Source organism: Dendrobium catenatum, unplaced genomic scaffold (assembly GCF_001605985.2).
Source record: "Dendrobium catenatum unplaced genomic scaffold, ASM160598v2 fragScaff_scaffold_853, whole genome shotgun sequence".
Taxonomy (NCBI): Eukaryota; Viridiplantae; Streptophyta; class Magnoliopsida; order Asparagales; family Orchidaceae; genus Dendrobium; species Dendrobium catenatum.
The window spans coordinates 6,513,717-6,533,455 of NW_021319315.1; the positions used below are offsets into that span (position 1 = coordinate 6,513,717).

The following is a 19,739-nucleotide window of genomic DNA, read 5'->3' on the forward strand; positions in this document are numbered from 1 at the left end:
TAATAGTTAATTCAACTTGCAAATAGAATTTTCGATTTTACATTCTAGGAAATTTTTAAGTTTAGGGTAATTTATAGCATGTAGAGCTCCTTAATTAAGCTCTCTCCTTATTTAAAAATTCTAAGAAAATAAAAAAAACAAAATAAATTAAAAATCATAGCAAATTCAAATTTATGTTCATAGCTATTTTCTTTGTGTTTGTGCCGCGTCATGCTTATTTCTTCTACAAACAGGAAGATGTTAGACATAGGGTCAAGTGATGTAAAATTTCAGCTCTACGAATTGCTGCTGCACATCGAACTGAGGTGTGCATTCCTCCCCCCATGCATTGTAGTAATAACAAATTAGTTGATTTGGCCATCCTGTGCCGGAGCCAAATATATATATATATATATACACAAGACCCTTGGATAAATTTAGGCTTCATTTTGATACAACTTTCTTGTTGTTTTATAAAAATGTTATAAGAAAAATAACTTCTTATAAAGCTATTGTAGAAATTTTAAGAGAGCTTAGATCTTTTTATTAAAAGCATGCAAATGATAGTAAGATCACACAGTACAACATCCTCACATCAACCATTCAGAAAAGTCATAGCTTCCATAAGTACGTACGTAGCATAACACCACCTAATACATATTTATGAAAACTTTATGAAGTTCTCAATACACATAAAAGATCTCATGCAGCTTCTTCGAATTCATTGCCGATTCTAAAATAAGCATTGAAAGGATCCTTGGTCTTCCTTCCTTCCTCCGAGTAGAGAAACTTGACGAATTCAGAGTAGTTGAAAGGCTTGAAAAGTAAAGGATGGTCCTCATCTCCGAGCTCCTCAGGACTTCTAACCATGGAGTTACGGCTCGGACGAGAAAACAAAATGGCAGAGAACCTCTTCTCCTTCCCTAAAAGCCTCACACGGTGGATTGGGGCTCGCACTCTCATGTTACTCCATGCCTGAAGAAAGTTATTTACAAAGGATAGTTTCAATACTAATTTGGAGCATTTGCAATTAGAAAGGACATTATATTTAAAAAATTAGTATAAAAAATAGATGGTCAACTCTACTATATTATATGTATATATCTATCATCTTTCAAAGAGTTGAATATTTTCTTCACCTGAAAAGCTTGGCCAACTATGACAGTGAAAGAGTTAGGAGATGGATCAACGCTGACCCAATCTCCATCCGAAGTCTGAACCTCTAATCCATCAATCTTGCCCTGGCAAATTACTGAGAAAAGATTTGGGTCCTTATGAGGATCCAAAGCCATCTTCGTATCCTGATTTAATGGAACTCCATACTCAGACAGCCGAACTGCATATGTAGTTGAACTCGCGAGAGAATCATAGTGCTTCTTCACCCCCAAGCTCTCAACTATCATCATCTGTACCATCTCCATCAATTCATGCAAACCTTTTGCAAATGCCTCCACTGTCTTGCTGATTATCAGAAGCTCAAATGATGTGCGTTGTTAAGTTTGCAAAAACCTGTTTGATTATTTTTGCGATATGGCGTTTATGTTTGATTTTTGAGGGATTTACATACATATATACCGTGTCATATCATCACCCTATTTACATATATAATATCTAAAACTTAAATATTACATGCAAATCACTTGTAGATCAAATATGAGTGTTAAAAATAAAATACTAAAATTTATAGAGTGATATGAATGGTTCGAATGAAATATTTAAATTTTATGTGTTAAATATATAAATAGAGTGATATAAAGTGGTATACTTGTAAATCCCCCTTGATTTTTTTCTCAATTTTAATTTTAAAAAATTTTAATGATTAAATTCTATCTATTTATAAAAAAAAAAAAAGATTAAATAGTTGGATAAATATTCTCATTATTAAAAAAAACGGTATGATTATTATATGAGAAATTTGACTTTTTGTATCTCATAGTATTTAAAATTAATAAATATTCTTATTGTTTTATTTCTTATAAAAACATATTTGAAAGCTTTATTTCAGATAATTAATTCTTTTTTACATACAGAATTGGATGAAGTTTGCTATGGGTAAACTTGTTTAGAACAAGTTGGAATTCGCATTTTGTTTGAATCAAATTTCAATAAGGTTCAAATCAATTTGATCGGGGTTTGATTGAATCTTATTTGAACCTTTTTTAAATACTATTTAAATCTGCAGCAAACAAATTCGCTATGAACATTATCGCTAGGTAGCACGTGTTAAAGAAGCTTGTTTTGAATAAGGTTCGATCCAATCTAAATCAAACCTTATTCTAAAAAAATTTGAATTCGCTTGTGGAGAGTTTTTGATGCATATCATCATAACCAGGGAAGTCTTCACATGCTCTTTTAGGCTTTTTCCGTTATACTCTGTTTCTAGTTTATTCTCCACTATCTATTTTCTCTTTCTGTTAGTGCCAGCTCAGCTTGCCTTTTTACCGGTTAAGTAATAGCTCCTGCATACATATCTTTAATGATTTGAATATAAGCATTATTGACTCCTTTCTTTTCAAGATAAAATTTATATTTATGATGATCGAAATTTTCTAAGATTATTTTGACTATTTTTTTTCTAAATTAAATTAATAATATTATAACATAATCATCCATTTATTATCAAAGCACCAGATGCAAACGGGGCCAAACTTTTTCAAAGTCAAAATTGCAATTTGGCAACTTCTCGATTGAAGAGGCTCAAATTGGTAAGTATTGATTGGCATCTCTTGTTGGGGTAATTTTTTTTATAGTTTTACATTATATTGAGCTTTCAAATTTTATATTTGTTGCATCATAGAATATCAGCGGCGATAGAGAAATGTATAGTTTAATGTCTTATCTTTGTATGAAGATCCAGCACACATACAGATAAAAGAGATGATGCAGCATTTATAAGAGAAATTAAGATTTTTACGTGAAAAATTCTGAATAGGCGAAACACCATGTGGTCTAGCCCAATTTGAATAAATCCACTAGTATTTATAGTTGATTACAAATGAGGCATTTCCTTAGTGAGAAGGCTTTGACTTGATGTAACAAATATGTATCATATAAAGTGTTTACATGGTGGTAATAGGAAAAATCACAGTTGACGTGTTTGTTTGGTCGGAAGGACCATAGTCGGTGGGTGACTGAGGTAGGAACGACCATTGTCCGACGACGGAGGTCGGAAGGATCGTTGTCTGGCGACGGATGTCAAAAGGATCATATACATCGGGCAAAAGAGGTCAAAAAGACTGTAGTTAGCGGACGATGGAGGTCAGAAAGACCGTTGTCTGGTGACGGAGGTTGGAAGGACTGTAGTCGGCTGGCGACAAAGATCGGAAGGCCGTATTCAGCGGGTGAAGAAGGTCAGAAGGACCGTTGTCTAGCGACAGAGGTCAAAAGAACCATAATCGACGGGCAACGAAGGTCGAAAGGACTGTAGTCGTCGAGCGATGGAGGTCGAAAAGACCATTGTCTAACAACGAAGGTCGAAAGGACCGTTGTTAGAGAAGGAGGTTGAAATGACTGTGGTCCACAGGCAACGAAGGTCAGAGAGACATTTTTTTGGTGGAATTCCAAGAATATCTGGAAGTCGAGTGGAATCCTGTGTCACTTGGTAGCCGGGCAGAAGTTCGGCATCCTTCAGTGGTCGAGTGGAAGTCCGGCGTTAGTTAGTGACCGGGCAGAATTTCGTCATCAATTGGTGACTAGGTAGAAGTTCGGCGTTGGATAGAAGTCTGACGAAAGTATGATGACTGGCAGAAGTCCGACGATGGGAGGAAGTCCAACGTAAGGCAGAAATCCGGTGACAACAGAAGTCCGACATCGGGTACCAGTCTGGCGACTAGAAGAAGTCTTATGAATGGCGAAAGTTCGGCATTGAATAGAAATTCGGTGACGGACAGAAGTAGGCGTTGGGTAGAAGCATGACGAACATCCAACAAATGACAGAAGTTTGACGAAGGGTGGAACTCCGGCGTCAGGTATAAATCCGACGATGTGCGGAAGTCCGACGTTGGGTAGAAATTGGGAGATGGACGGAAGTCTGATGTCGGGTAGAAATTGGGAGACGAGCGGAAGTTGAGTTTCAGGTAGAATTTTGGCGTTGGGTAGAAGTCCAACGAAAGCCCGATGATAGGCAAAAGTCTAGCGACGGGCGGAAGTCTAGCATCATGTAGAAATCTGGTGACATCGAAAGTCCGGTGTCAGGTAGAATGGGTAGAAATCCGGCGACTGACAGAAGTTCAACGTCGGTTAAAAGTATGACAAATATCCAACGACCGGTAGAAGTCTGAAGACGAGTGTAAGTCCATCGTCTAGTAGAAATCCGACGACGGGCGGAAGTCAGGCATCAAGTAGAAGTTCAACTAAAGTCTAGCGACGGGCAGAAGTCCGACGATTGTTGGTTGCTTGGTTGAAGTTCAGCGGTGGTCAAGGAGGAGTTTGGTGGCAAGAGAACTCAAGCTTCTCGTCTTCCTTCTCTTCCATACTTCTTTGCTTGAGCCTCACCCCTTCATGAGAAATAAGAGGTCTATTCATGGTTTTTTTAGCGTGGCATGACTAGTAAATAGGAGGAAAATCAAGAGTAAATTGGGAGTAGTTTGAATGGACAGCCGATGTTAAATCTCTTAATCATGGACCGTTTATTAGGCATTTGAATATTTTAATGATATCAAAATTTTACGATCTTAGGCTCGTTGGATTCTTCTCGTCGAGCCGCTTGATTCGACTATAAACATGTTACATTTGAAAACTGTTTGGTAATCCAAATTATGGTTTGAACCTTCCAAATGTGTTTAGGATCTTTGATTTGGATTAATTTGAGCTCAGATTGAGTCGAACTTGGTGTCGTTGGGTTCGTATTTTCGAGACGTTTAGTTCGACTATAAGTTTGCTGAAATCGCAGTTCAGATCATCCCTGATTTAAATTTAAAATTTCCAACTTGATTTTTGCCTCGAGTTTTGTGCCCGATCAAGATAATTTTTTATGATATATCAATTTTAATTTTAAAAAATTTTAATGATGAGATTCTATCTATTTTAAAAAAAAGATTAAATAGTTGGATAAATATTCTCATTATTAATTCAAAAAAAAAAAACGGTATGATTATTATATGAGAAATTTGACTTTTTGTATCTCATAGTATTTAAAATTAATAATATTCTCATTGTTTTATTTCTTAGAAAAACATATTTGAAAGCTTTATTTCAGATAATTAACTCTTTTTTACATACAATGATGGATGAAGTTTGCTATGGTAAACTTGTTTAGAACTATTTGGAATTCGCATTTTGTTTGAATCAAATTTCAGTAAGGTTCAAATAAATTTGATCGGGGTTTGATCGAATCTTTTTTTAACCTTATTTAAATACTATTTAAATCTGCTTCAAACAAATTCACTATGCAAACTATCGCTAGGTAGCACGGGTGCGAGAGGGAGAGCGCGGGCGTGCGCATATGTGCGCGCGGGAAGCTTCGAGCTCAGAGCGCCGGCGCTGCAGCGTGCGCTGGCAGGCTTTGTCGTGCGGGCAGGCGGTCCAGCTTCGCGGTGAGTGCGGGTGTGCACGGGCAGGATGGGCAGCTTCGCGGGTGTGCCGACGAGTGCGCGGGAAGCCTCGAGCGTGGGGCGCCGGCGCTGACAGGTTTTGTCACGCAAGCAGGGTCCGGGCAACTGTGGGCGGTGCGCGGGCAGGCATGGCAGTGCGAGCAGCTGATTTTAAACGGGTTCGCGGGTTGACCCGGCAACCCTTCAAGTCAACTAGAACTCGACCCTTTTTTCAAACATGTCAATTTCTGGAACCCTAACCCGACCTGTTTTGAAATCAGGTCGGATCAACCCAGATTTTCAGGATTGGGCTTTCGTGTCGTGTCAAATATTGACACCCCTAGTAATTTTGTTCATCTAGAAATTTTGGACATGATTTTTAATAAATAAAACTGTAATTATATTTTTAAAATTTTCGATATTATTAAGTCAAAAAGTCAATTTTTAAAGAAAATTAATATTTAAATTTTTTTGAAAAGAAAAACTCAATACCCGCAATACATAAAAATAATAATAATAACAATCCTCCAACGCAAAAAAAAAAAAAAAAAAAAAAAAGAAAATCTCAATACCCGCAATAATTAAAAATAATAATAATAACAATCCTCCAACGCAAAAAAAAAAACCAAACACCTTACCAGAAGCTGCTATTTCCTTCTGGCCACATGAGCTTGGCAAATTCCTCGACGGTCGTCGGCGACAGGGGGTCGTCGAACGCTATGCTTTCGTAGGCCAGGTGTGGTATCTGTCCAATGTAACCATGGTATTGATCGTCGCACTTCAGACGTCGTTTGGTCTCCACCGGCAGAGCGAATATCTCCGGCAAGGCGCTGCCAAACATCGCCTCCAGGAGCTCATCCGAGACGGAGGGGAAATACGCCTCAAAGCAGCCGTGAGAGAAAAGAGCCGCCGCCACTTCCGCTTTCGCAGCTTCCCAACGCTCACCGCCGGCAACGGATGGGTGGAGACTAGAGAGGTCGATCTTGGGGATTTTGGAAACCTGCTTCAAGTCGGATCCCATTCTCTCTTTGTTTTAGTTTCTCTCGTTTCTCTCTTGTGGATTGGGATCGAGAGCAAAGGCCGAGGGTATAAAAAGGCCGAAATTTTACGGCACCTGCTTGGGAATTTACAATTTACATACATACAATTTTATTTTGTGATATTTACATATCTAACATCAACAAATTTAATCATATAAAATTTTAATATCAAACATATCACTTATATATTTTATTTTTACCACCCATACTATTTTATAAACTTTAATATTTCATTCTATGCACCCATATTCATTATATACTATATAGATGATAGACAAATAATATTAAAATTTTAAATATGAGGTATGTAAATAACATTAAATAAAATGAAAAACGTGGCAGATCAATGTAATTTTACAAAAAATATAATGATTCCGAAGATATAAAACAAAATTTTGAGATATTCTTACCTTATATGTTCTGAATAATCATGAGCAGAAATGAACAAGCAGAAGTAGAATAGTCACAAGCAGAAGAAAACGAGTTCTCTTTCTTTCAGAAAAAATGTTAATGCATCATGTGCTGTCTGTTAATCGTCCATAAGAAAAAATTATTAGGTGCGGAGTGTGGACCGTTCGCACACCATCCGCACAAATACAGGGTACCAAGCGGTACCCAGCAGTACCGAGTGGTATTTGACTGGGTACCTTATACTAATATGCGGACGGTTCTCCCCATCCGCACTCCTCACCTAATAATCTCTCTTCAAGAAGACATGCATTTCTCTAGCTACAAGACAAAGTAAAAACTAATTCTCATCACTGGGCTTGTTGTCCGGCCAATTGCACGACGAAAGGACAACAAATAAATCAGAAATTTTATTCAAGGGGCCCTAAAACAAAATAGTTATATTTGACCTAAACAACCGGGTCAATTATGAGTTGTTTCGGATTGAACCGAACTCAATCTGAAAAGTACAACAAGGTCATAATATAAAGATCAAATCCGACCTGTTTTCCAAACTAGTTGATCGAGATCCAAAAATTTTTCGAGTTAAATTTGGATTGAATTTTTGGATCGTATTGAATACTGTTAGATGATTTATTAATAATTTATTATTATTATTAAAGACTATGGGTGCCCAAAAGCCCCACAGATATAAATTTTATTAAAACCATGCTCACCTAATCTCTGGCCACGCATTTGAAAGATATGACTCATAAATTCAAGCTAACTAAATTATCTAATCCCCCTTCTACAGTTTATCATATCCTATTTCTCATATAACTTCATATAGAATATATACATTTTCATCAACTTTATACATTCTCATCATATCCGTCAGTTTCAAGACACTTATTTTTTTAGGGGGGCGTTAGGGGTGTAAATGAGCCAAGAGGGCTCTACCTCGACTCGTTTATGGTCTCACAAGCTGGCTCGAAAATAGTATTTTGAGATAATATTTTTATTTTACTTCAAATTAAAAAATTAAGTTTGATATATAGCAGTATTCTTTTCTCCCAAAACGGTAGCTCGATATAAAAATTTAAAAAAAAAAAATCAAAAGTTTTCTCTTAAATATCAATGCTAATAAATGCTAATAAATGTTGGCAGACTAATTTCCTTCCAAATAATATAATAAAAAGCATGATGATGCTGCTGCTTCTTTTTTTTTTTTCTCCCAAACCGATAGCTTCTTCTCTCCATACTTGCAAAATCAGGTGGGAAAACTGGGTGGGAAAACAAAAAATCGAGCGGGACCAGACGAGCGGCTGGATGGCTCCTTACAATATCGCGAGTCGAGCTTGAGCTCGACTTTTGAGCTCACATCGAGTTCGAGCTCTATATTTGACTCACGAGTCAAGTTAGAACACTTCCTGACTCGAACTAGACTCGACTCGTTTATACCCCTAGGGGAATACTTGCCCCTCTAAAATGTTTACTCATCAATGGACTTGTTGTCCGGCCAATTACAGGAGGAAACAACATAACAAACAAAAAGGTTTACTCATTTAAACAATGGCAGAACCAGAAATTTTATTCAGTGGGGGGCCAAATTAAATTGTAATATTTGGCCTAAACAAATATGTGAATTTTGAGTTGTTTTTGGGTTGACGTGAACTTAACCTAAAATGTACAACTATGTCAGAATATAAAAATCAAATTCAACCCGTTTCAACCCGTTTTCCAAACTAGTTGACCAAGATAAAAAATTTTCGAGTTAAATTCGAATTGGATTTTTGGGTTGTATTTAGTACTGTTAGCTGTTTTTATTAATAATTTATAATTATTATTAAATACTGTGGGTGCCCAAAAGCCCTACAGATACAATTTTTAATTAAAAATATGCTCACCTAATCTTTGACCATTCAATTGAAATAGATGACTCATAAATTCAAGCTAACTAACCATTAAATTTTATGTAATTTCTATAAATATCAAGAGAATTAAGTATCTAGATTAAAGAAATTAGGAATATATTTAGCATTATTGAAATTTTATTTTTGATAAATTTATAATATATATCATTAATAGAATAAAATAATACTAATAATTTATAGTTTTAAATTTATAAGGCTGAGATTTCTTCAGTTTAAGTTCTGATATGTTTAAAATATTATAAACAGATGAAAATAAAAATAAAATAATATAATATTTTTTCCACATTTTTTTATTTTTACTTTGTTATATTACTTAAAAAAGTGATTAGTGAAGCTCCACACAGGTTGCAAATGTGAAAAAATGAAAAATATTATCTTGAGAAAAATTGCCTAAGAAGAAAAATATTAATGGTTATCATGAAGCATCTAACCCCCTTTCTACAGTTTCAAGACAAAAAAAGCTTTTATCATATATTATTTATCATAAAATTTTATATAAAATAATACATTATCATCAACTTTATGCATTCTCATCAGTTTCAGAACACTAATTTTTTTAGTGGGGGCACGTGCCCCACGGGGCAGGAAAAATTATTACATCCGGTGAAAATACCGAGCAGTATCGAGCATATCGAATGTACTGAGCGCATTGTACCGAGCACTTTAGTGACGTGACGTTTTGTTATTGGTTTTCAGATGCATTCGGTAACCTGACGGAATAATTACTCCCACGGCAGAGAGAAAGTTATCCCTATTAATGAAGCTATTCATTAGGGTTGGTGCTCATTTTATTTTTTGTAAAAGGCATTCATCTTCTCGTTCAAATTTAAGGTTTAGGATTGGTGCTCATTTTAAGAACAAAAACCCACAAAAGCTCCTCAATATTTAAGATTTTGGCGAAATAAAACTTTTATATCTGTTGAGAATGAAAAAATGAGGAACAACTAATGAAGATGAAGACTAGTTTGGAAGAGAACGTTGCATTCTACGAGGAGATGACATGCTCACAAGATGCGAAGGCTGAAAGGCAGTATGCAAACGTCTGGGAAGACTTGAAGATAACAAAACTGCAGCCAATTATGAAGAGTTTATGGTTGGAAATTGAAGTTAATTTGTTTGGAGGTGCTGTAGGTTTCAATTTATTAGTAAATTTAAAACTACTCTCAAATTTTACTATGTTTCCCACAAATGTGTAGTTTTTTTAGGTTTATAGACATGCTATTGATTATTATTGACTGTAGCAAGCTTGTACACACTATGTACAAACTTTATATTAATTGTGTATTGTGTATAAGGAGTGTATATTGACTATGTACCAACTTACACAGTGTTTATATAGGCTGTGTATTGACTGTGTACAAGTTTGTACATTGTCAATTATAGCTGTGTATTGACTTTGTACAAGCTTTTACACATTATGTACAAATTTGTACACAAAAAGCTTATACACGATCATGTATTAATTCTCCTTATACACATCCTGTGATGTGTTTCCACTTCTTAAATACACAGGGTGTGTATAAGTGTGAAAACCCTTTTTCTTTCATGTTCAGCGTGTTTTGGATTTTCCTTCCAGGTTCGTCCGTACGAAGTTAGGTTCATCCAGGACGAACATTTAAAAATTTTAGACAGAGAGCTTCATCCAGGGACGAAGAGTAATCATCGTTCGTACGAAGGCGACCTGAGGAGATCGTCCCTGTACGAAGAGCAATTTTCGTTCGTACGAATTTTGTTTGTGAACCAACCGAGGAGATCGTCCCAGGACGAATCATGAATATCGTCTGGACAATCGGAGAAAAATCTCAGCCCATTAAATATCTAATTTTCATTTTGAAGAGAGAGAAACTGGCTGAGAAGAGAGAAAACGAAGAAAAAAGGAAGAGAAGCCAGTTTTGGGCGACTTCGGCCCGTTTTTATCCGTCATCAAAGTTGAAAAAGTTGATCGACTCGAGGTAAGATACATTATGCCTTTCTCAATTTTTAGAAATATGAGTTTTGATGGATTTTATGTTTCAAATTAGTTTTTCGTTAGCGAAAACGGGTATATCTTTACACCGATAAAACTTTTACTGCGTAACTTTTGGTATATCCACTACAGGAAAATCACTAATTTTCGGCGGTTTTGTAATTTAGCGGCGGTTTTCCAGCGGTTAGAATTCCGCCGGAAAATAAATGCCGGTCTTAAACTGCCGGTTAAATTTAAAAAAAAAAAAAAACCAGCTCCGGCCAGCCACCCCCGCTGCCACGTGAAGCCAGCTCCCCCCGCGATTTAAATGACCTCGGAAGGGAGTTATAAAAGGCCCGAATCCTTTGAGATTTTGTCTGTGTGAAGGAAGCGAGGGATAAGGGCCAGAATCCTTTGAGATTTTGTCTGGTTCTGAGAATATGAAAATGAAATCTGATATGATAATTATATATATATATATATATGATATGTTATAGTGCAGTAAGCACAAAGGGAGGCATAAGGGGCCAAAATCCTTTGAGATTCTATCTGTGTCAGGGAAGAGAGGCATAAGGGGCCAGAATCTTTTGAGATTCTGTTAGTGTCAGGGAAATCTATTCTGAAATCAGTTCTGAAATCATTTCTAAAATCTGATTTGAAATGTGATCTGAAATATGATTTAATTCTTCTGTATCCGTTATTTAGTTTCGTCTGATTATTTGATTTCTGTATGATATTCCAAATTTTGTTTGATTATTTGAATTCGGTACGAATATCTGAATTAAAGAATGGTTTGTTATGTATTATATTTTGAGATTTCAATTCAATGATTATTGTATTTAAAATGAACTATTTTAAAAACTTATGTGAATTGTTTTGATATTAGAGAATCTGGAAATTTAGATCGGCTAGTGTAGTCTTGCTGAGCTGTTAGCTCACTATGGTTATCTTCGTGGTTTTTAGGTTATGAGAAAGGGAATGAAGTTTTGGATTAGCCGTTCAAGATCTGATATAAAGTATATGTATTTTGTACTTTTGATTTTTGTACAGTCATAACTAGTTTACTTTATATTATGTATCTTTTGTCTGAAGCAATATACTGTAATGTATATGATTATTTTGAAGAATGAGAAAAAATAAAATCATGGATGAGCATTTATGTATATTTGAATGTTTATAGTAGCTCTGTGTTTTCTGTATGTCTGTGTATTGGAAGAAAGTCTGAAAATAAATTCCAAAGCTAGATCCTGGGGTTATCCGTTGCGACTCAACGTGATGTGATTCGTTCCGATCGGGTTGGGTCGTAACAATTATAGTGATATCAGAATTATGGTTTTGGAATTTGGATCATAAGACAGAGCTATAGAAAATGATCTGTAAGTCTGGTGGGATACTTTTGGGTCAGTTTAGATTTTTATTATTTTGTTTTATGTGCATGTGCATAGTTGTTTTCTATGTGATTATGGATCCACCAGACCCGGATATGACTGATGGGCAGAGTGCTGGTCAGGCAGCTCCTGTGAATAGTTATGCTCCGGTAGTTGGTTTAGATACAGTTTCTCAGTTTGTCACATTGATAGCTTAGATGATGAGCGAGACGTAGAATAGAGTTTCTGCTGTTTGATCTGAGGAGGTAGATAGACATCTACAAATGTTTCTGAGATTGAAGCCTCCAAGGTTCGAGGGCGCTGTTGAGCTCAGAGCAGCTGAGGATACCGGGTCCGTGTCCGGGTCGGGTCTTCGGGCCGCGCTGTAAAGAATAGGAGCATGTGAAACCATTTTACTGGCGTCCAAACGTAGAGCTAGGTCAGGACACCGGTTGTAATAAAAATTCCTACCATTAACTAGGCTGCACCTCGAACCCTAAAAAAAAAAAGCACTGGTTTTTTCTATAGGATTTAATGGAGACGAAAAATAATTGGATCGCCTCTGAAAGACATGCAAAATCATCGAGAAAAGATATCGGAAGCATACCTGAATCCATTGAAATGCAGAATCAAGGACTTTGATCTTCCACGTTTGAAGCGGCGTTCTTCAAGAGAGATATCTCTTCTTTTCACTCAAGATGAAAAATGAGAGAAATGAGAACTTAACCGCTTAAACTGTGGACCACGACCCTTTTATACTTTAAGTGTAAATATTTTATTTCTGCCTATCATTAAAATAAAAGAAATACCCGGCCTCTACACAAATTAGTTCTATACAAATTTAATTGAGATGTTATATAAGCCAAATAATAATTTAATACTTAAATAAATCACAAATTTAATTGACTTAATTAGATAGCGACTAATGTATAATTCTTTATTTATATGTATAAACATATTAGCCCACATATTAAAATTTCCCAACAATTTCCTCTTATTTGCAAGTGACGGCGGTGCTCAGAAGTAATACATAATGGTTTTGCTAAAAGAGTTTTTTTTTGTGAGTTTAAAAGTGTGATTTTGACTAAAAAAAGACATTTGATCTTCTCTCGCAACTAACGATCTCGAGCAAAGCTTTTGCTTTCATTTTCGCTCCTCTCTCACCCCAAAATGGAGACCGCTCGTGGCATATATTTATATCTTCTAAACTCTAAGGGTCATGCCATTTGTATTCTTAATTTTGATTTTACAACTCCTCTTGGCTTCACTAATGAGTAAGCAAACATAACTAGTTTAATGTATTCTAACATTTTAGATAAGACGACAAACATAATAATTTTAATTTACCCCCCCCCCCCAAAATAATTTTAATTTCCCCCCCCCCCCAAAAAAAAAAAAAAATTTCTGGCTCCGCCACTGCTCTTGACCTCCTGCTATTTTCATCCAATTATCTTGAATTTTTCTAAAACTAGCAAATAAATATGTGAAAAAAAATTATATGTAAACTAAATTATTATTTTTGCATCATTATATATTTTTTTTATTTTTTTTATATAAATTTGCCATATTTCGCTCCTCAGAACTAAAACTGGATCCCCCTGGCTAGAAGCTTAGAATAGTATGGTTGAGTTGGTCGACGAGCACGACAATAAAAAAAAAAAAATCATGAAAAATATTCTACTCCTCCCTCAGAAAAAACGCTAAGACATCATATGTGCTGTCAGTTCATCTCCCAGGTGCCAGGATGCTTATATTTTTCTGTTAAGAAGACAAATCAATACTTATTGCTGTCGTCGATCGAGCCAGTTGGGCATCCAATTCCAAGTAAAAAAAAATGGGATTTTTACATACATGACACTTCAAACTATTATATTCATTTATTTAACATCCAAAGTATACTATTTACATACCTACCACCTAAATACACCCCATTTCATCAAAAATACCACTCCGTCAGAAACTCCATCCCGAATCTACCTTTCACTCGTGAAATTTCGCCACCTCCTCCTCTTTTCCAGCAAAACAGAGGCGGGAAGCAGACGACAGAGACAATGGGTGCTGAGTAGGAGCGAGACCCTTTCTCTGCTTTCCTCTCAGCAAAATTTTAAAAGGCGAAAGTATCAAATAACTCTCTGTAATGGCTACAAAGGCAAACTCGTGGTTGCGCTGACAATCGCAACGCCCCCGACATTCTAGACATCGCTACGAACTTTTATTAGGTCCGGTGTAAGGACGTAGAGGAACGTCCGGTCGGAGGCAAAATCCCGTAAAAACTCGGTATTACTAGGTATTATTTGATAATAGCGAGGAATACCGTTCTGTGAAGATCGATACCGAGTTATACCGAGCTATACCAAGCAATACCGAGTTTTTCCTAGGAAAAACTTGGTACAACTTTTGTATAACTCGGTATTGCTCGGTATAGCTCGGTATAACTCGGTATTGGGTCTTCACGTGATGGTATTCCTCGTTATTGTTTGGTATTGCTCGGTATTTCTCGTTTTTTGGCGCGATTTGGCCTCCGACCGGACGTTCCTCTACGTCCGGTCGGAGGACGTAATAATTGTTCCATCGCTACAGCACCTATGTCAACAGTCATATTTCTTATTTTCATTGAGATATTTTAATCCTCTGATGCACAATGACAGTTAAAAGGTATTTTAAGCATAATGAAGATAGTTAACCCTTACTCAAATCCCCAAGGTCGTTAGATAAATAATCAACAAAAGATGATCCCTATCGGCTTCTACTCTTAATTTTCTGATCTCTGTAAGTTGTTTGAGGCAGATTAAGCTTGCGTAGGAGTCTCTGAAAATCTTGTTTTTGCCACTCCCTCCTACCACAGGTGTGGGTGTGTATGAATTTAGTGCATGCTCATCTGTCTTGAAAGGTGTAAAGTTGATGCAGCCTCAGTATTTCCCAAAGAAATCCTCTCTGTAGAGGAAGTTGGAGAACTAGTAGTAGCACCCAAACTTGAGGATCCTAAAAAAGTTGTGTAGGCGCCCTTCTAGTAGCGTGCAACAGCTGGTTGCAAACAGCAGTTGGTTCACATTTCCGCCCTCTTGTTCGATTTGGCACAATCGGTTGCAGCAGCAGCTTGTTGAAACCTTCCAATCCTGGCAGGCACTGTCGTGCGGGCAGCTGACAAAGCAAGGCTCGGGCAGCCATGGCAGGTTCGCGGGAAGCTGGGTCAGTGCGGGGCCTGCCGGCATCTCATTTTAAACGGGTTGGCACGTTGACCCGGCAACCCATCGGGTCAACCCGAACTGTTTTTCAAAAGGGTTAAATTTCCTTCGATAAAAATTGGTCAATCTTGACAATTTCAAATCTGAATCGGACTCGACTCAATTGTTTTTTTATGCCCTATTGTGTTTGTCATCTGATTGAGCTAAGTTCAGTTAAGACTTGGGCTGATTTTTTTTATTTTTTTAACATGTTTAATATATAAATTAGTGTAATTTGAGTTTTATTCTCTATAGAATGAGAGTTAGAACCTCTTATTTATTTATTTATTTATTTCTTTTGGCTATCCATGCCCAACATCATATTAATTAATTTCTTTTGATAAAATTAGATGAGTTGTATTTTGGAAAAGGAACCATCATATAGTTCTTACTGAGAAGGAAAAGCATTAATTAAAGTCTGGTTATTAGACTTAATTTATGATTTAGCTAGTTGCAATTCAAATTAATAGGGCTTTTAAATTTTATAAATATCTTCAAATTTTCTTAAAATTTATCACAAGCAAAATAAATAAATAAATATATGTTTGCATTTTAAAAAATATATTCTTTTTGTCCCTGAAATATAAAAAAATATATTCGAATGTAAATTTAAAGTTGATATATTTAGTTTTGTAAAATATTTTTTAGATTTCAAATTATAAACTAAAATAAATTAAAATACCCTTGTAATATCAGAAAAAAAAATAAAGTTATTATTATTATTATTTGCTTTAATTACTGCAGAAAAAATCAGGCACGTTGTCAAGTGGAAGATAAGTTGCCACATGACGAACGACTCACCACGTGGCACATAAATCGTCAACCATGTGGTGACGCGTTTGATTTGTCAAAAATAAATTTTAATTACCGTTTTATATAATTTAAATTAAAATAAATGTTTTAAAATTTTGCGGAGTTTTCGTCTTAACTTGCACAAAGATGAAATAAGAAAATGTAGGAGACCTCGAGACGTACAAGGTCAGGTGGTTTCTTGGGCTTCCGCAGGTACTTTTGGATTCAGAGGCACAAGAAAAGGAATACCCTATGTTGCTCAAGATGCTGCATTTCATGCTATTCGTACATTAGTCGATTAGGGTATTCAACGAGCAGAAGTTATGGTAAATGGTCCAGGTCTCAGAAGAGATTTATGTAAAAAATTCAAACACCCAAAAGAAATTATTCCACTATGTGAGCATCAATTAAAAAAATTAGTCCGTCATCCATATTAGACAATACATGATTCAAAGTGTATGAGTTATTGGTGGAAATTCTCACAGAGTCGGTAACATATGAGAGAAGCTCAAGATAATTGTGGTCAAGTGAGGGCAATTTGGCGATGATGGTGCTCGGATGTTGGGGATTTGACTAAGGTCATGTAACAGTGATTCGATGGCAAAGATCAGGTGGCAGTTGTGTAATAATACAAGTCATCTCGGCAGTCTAACGGCAAACGTTGGAAAATGATGAGTGGTATAACGACAGTTGCCCTACAGTAGAGATTAGATAGTCATGTTTCAATGACGGTGGTCTAATAGTGATGCTCAAGTGGAGCGCCGGTAGTCATTAAGCGTTCAAACATTCTTGAATCTCAAGCTAATAATTTAATTTTTACATGCTTGCTAATATCTCGAATTTGAATGCATGCTCTTTCGCTTAGCAAATGAACAAATGAATTTAGCGAACATAAGAAGCAGTTGGTAGTGACACTAAAGGCCCGGCCCAAGTACTTTGAATGGGCTATCCACTCTTGTTGTTGGGCTTTTTCTATAAGGCTTCATTGGAGCGCTTTAATGTAAGTCCATTTATGGAAGTTTGTTCTGTAATTTTCAAATATTTTGATGCATGCAGAGTATCAGAATTAAAATATAACAAAAGAATTCTTAAATATAAATAATATTAATATTGCGTGTTAGTATGTTATCGGGTGATTGTGGTTGCATAATGGGATTCGGGCAATGTTGGTTCCGGTGAACGGACATAGAGCTACGTTCGGCCGGCACTGAGATCGCGCCACGTAGCAGGCACAAAATCGCGGACCCGACCCGGCGAATAGTGGGTATGTCGCGCGTGTGTTTTTTAAATCCATGACAACCCGGTATTGCTAGGTATTTATCGATTTTGCTCGACGATAACAAGAAATACCATTATGTGAAGACAAATACCGAGCAATACCAAGTAATATCGAGCAATACCGTGTTTTTCTTAAAAAAACTCGGTATTGCTCGGTATTGGTCTTCGCAGAACGGTATTCCTCGTTATTGCTAAGCAATACCGAGCAATACCGAGCAAATACCGAGTAATACATAGCAATATGCGAACATAGTATTCTCGGGTTCCGGTCCGGGTCAAGTCGTCAGGCCGCGCGGTAAAGGCTAAGAGCACGTGGCGCAATCTCAGTGGTGACCAAACATAGAGCTACGTCCGGCCACCGAACCTAATAATTGTTCTGGTTGGTGACAATAGTTAGATAACAACAATCACAAATTACAATTGTGGACATTGACCATTAGACAATGTTATTGAGGCTTGCATATTCTTAAGTTAATGTAAATTTCAAATCTCATTCATATGAATACTATGGAATATTAATAGATTTTGGAGTGACATTTTGATTATTTTAGTTAAAATCCTCCCAAAGCTTCAATAGATGGCTCACGTTGATAGGCACGATCATTAGTCAAGTACTTTAATGACCTCAAAGTTTAATGATTATTGTCCATTGGATTCCTATCATCAATATACTTGTTTTAATTATAGACACACAATATTCTATGATCATTTTATACCTCAACTTGTGCACGAACTTTCAATCTTTTAAATGTTTTCAAGCCTTTTTTTTTGTATTATTGAGCTAATCTCGTCAGAACGTACATTTTAAACATACAGTTGTTGAAATTGGAGCACACGAATAGTCATAAATTTAATTTTTAAAAGCTTTCAATTCAAATATTGAATCAAGATTCGTGCTTCATTAGACAAATTTTCTAATAACGTATCAATAAGATATAAACCAATTTGATCATCTTCTAATATTATATCAATAAAAATAGAGCATGATTGTCACTCGATAAATATTATTAAACAATTTCATTGAACTAATTAATTGACATCTTAAATTATATGACTTAATATTATATATCACTAAATCAAACAAAATCTTCAAATATATCACCTTTAAAATATAAATTAGTTTGTCATTTAAAAAATTTAACTGTAGAAATTGCCCAACATGATAAACATTCTATATTGATTGGTGATGGCAATATCGCAATTAAAATGATCAATGACATAATTGAACAAAGCTAGACACTCAAACTTTATCCATCACAAAATAGATATGATTAACATTTTTTTCCATGCAAGCAAATAATCTGTGTGATCTATTCAACTAAGGACACAATCAGCTGCCTGAGGAGGAAAATTATGCATAAAAAATGAATGAAACAGTTGGTAAACAAACGCATATCACATACACAAGTTTCGAACCCAAGATCTATTGGTTGATAGTCAAAACTCTCAATCAATAGATCATAATAAGCTACATGTCTACACCGTTCCTTAGGAAACTACTAATATACATTTAATGGCTACAACTAATGAATCTTCATTTATAATAATATTTTATTAAGTTATATTTTATAATTTATGCATTTAACTTAATTTATCATTATGTTTATCAAGCATCCATATTCATATTCTTCTTTTCTAAAAAGTAATGTTGTGACCAATGTGATTATTCCATTACCAATGCTTTATTTAGGATAACTTTTCGTCGCTTTTTTCTATTACTTGAAAAAAAAATGTATTAAAAAGATGCTTTAGAAAACAGTAAGAAAATTGTTCCAACCAAATCTAAAAATGACTAAAAGCACTAAATTCATTCTAGATTTTATTAGATTAAGGCTTCGTTTGGAACGGCTTTTTTACTGCTTTATAAAACAGAGTTTTAATACAAAAAAAAAAAAAATTATAGTAAAACTCCGTTTTATAAAGCAATAAAAAAGTCATCACAAACGGCTTTCATACTGTTTTTTAATCTAGCTTTTTAGTAAAAAATTTGAAATTTCAAAGATGTTTCAGAAAGCAAGAAAAAAATCGTCCAAAACGAAGCCTAGGGACAACTTTTATCCCTTCTTTTTCTTTGATTTTAAAAAAAATTTGTATTTAAAAACTGCTTTAGAAATCAATAAAAAAGCTATCCCGAACTAAGCCAAAATCTTTTGTTGTTTAGTTAATATCATCAGACAATTTGAACCAAATTCTAAACTCATTCTTGTCCTATTTAAGAATCTCACATTCTCCTCTATGAAAGATAAAGACTGTAACCTAACA

At 35.5% G+C, this 19,739-nt stretch overlaps 1 protein-coding gene across 1 annotated transcript; it reads right to left on the minus strand.

The window, feature by feature from the left end:
• Window positions 1–494: 494 nt before the first annotated feature.
• LOC110107426 (probable 2-oxoglutarate-dependent dioxygenase AOP1) lies at window positions 495–6,584 on the minus strand. The gene is made up of 3 exons (XM_020837690.2): window positions 6,149–6,584; window positions 1,119–1,440; window positions 495–954 (listed from the first exon to the last, which is right to left on the minus strand). The coding sequence occupies exons 1-3, from the start codon at window positions 6,529–6,531 to the stop codon at window positions 682–684; spliced, it is 978 nt and encodes a 325-aa protein (XP_020693349.1). The 5' UTR covers window positions 6,532–6,584; the 3' UTR covers window positions 495–681.
• Window positions 6,585–19,739: the final 13,155 nt, after the last annotated feature.

Coding starts and splice junctions, on each gene's coding strand:
- LOC110107426 (XM_020837690.2), bottom strand. CDS start 6,531: ATGGGATCCGACTTGAAGCAGGTTTCCAAAATCCCCAAGATCGACCTC. Junction 1,441..6,148: donor GAAGGAAATAGCAGCTTCTG/GTAAGGTGTTTG, acceptor TCTGATAATCAG/CAAGACAGTGGAGGCATTTG. Junction 955..1,118: donor TAGTTGGCCAAGCTTTTCAG/GTGAAGAAAATA, acceptor AACTTTCTTCAG/GCATGGAGTAACATGAGAGT.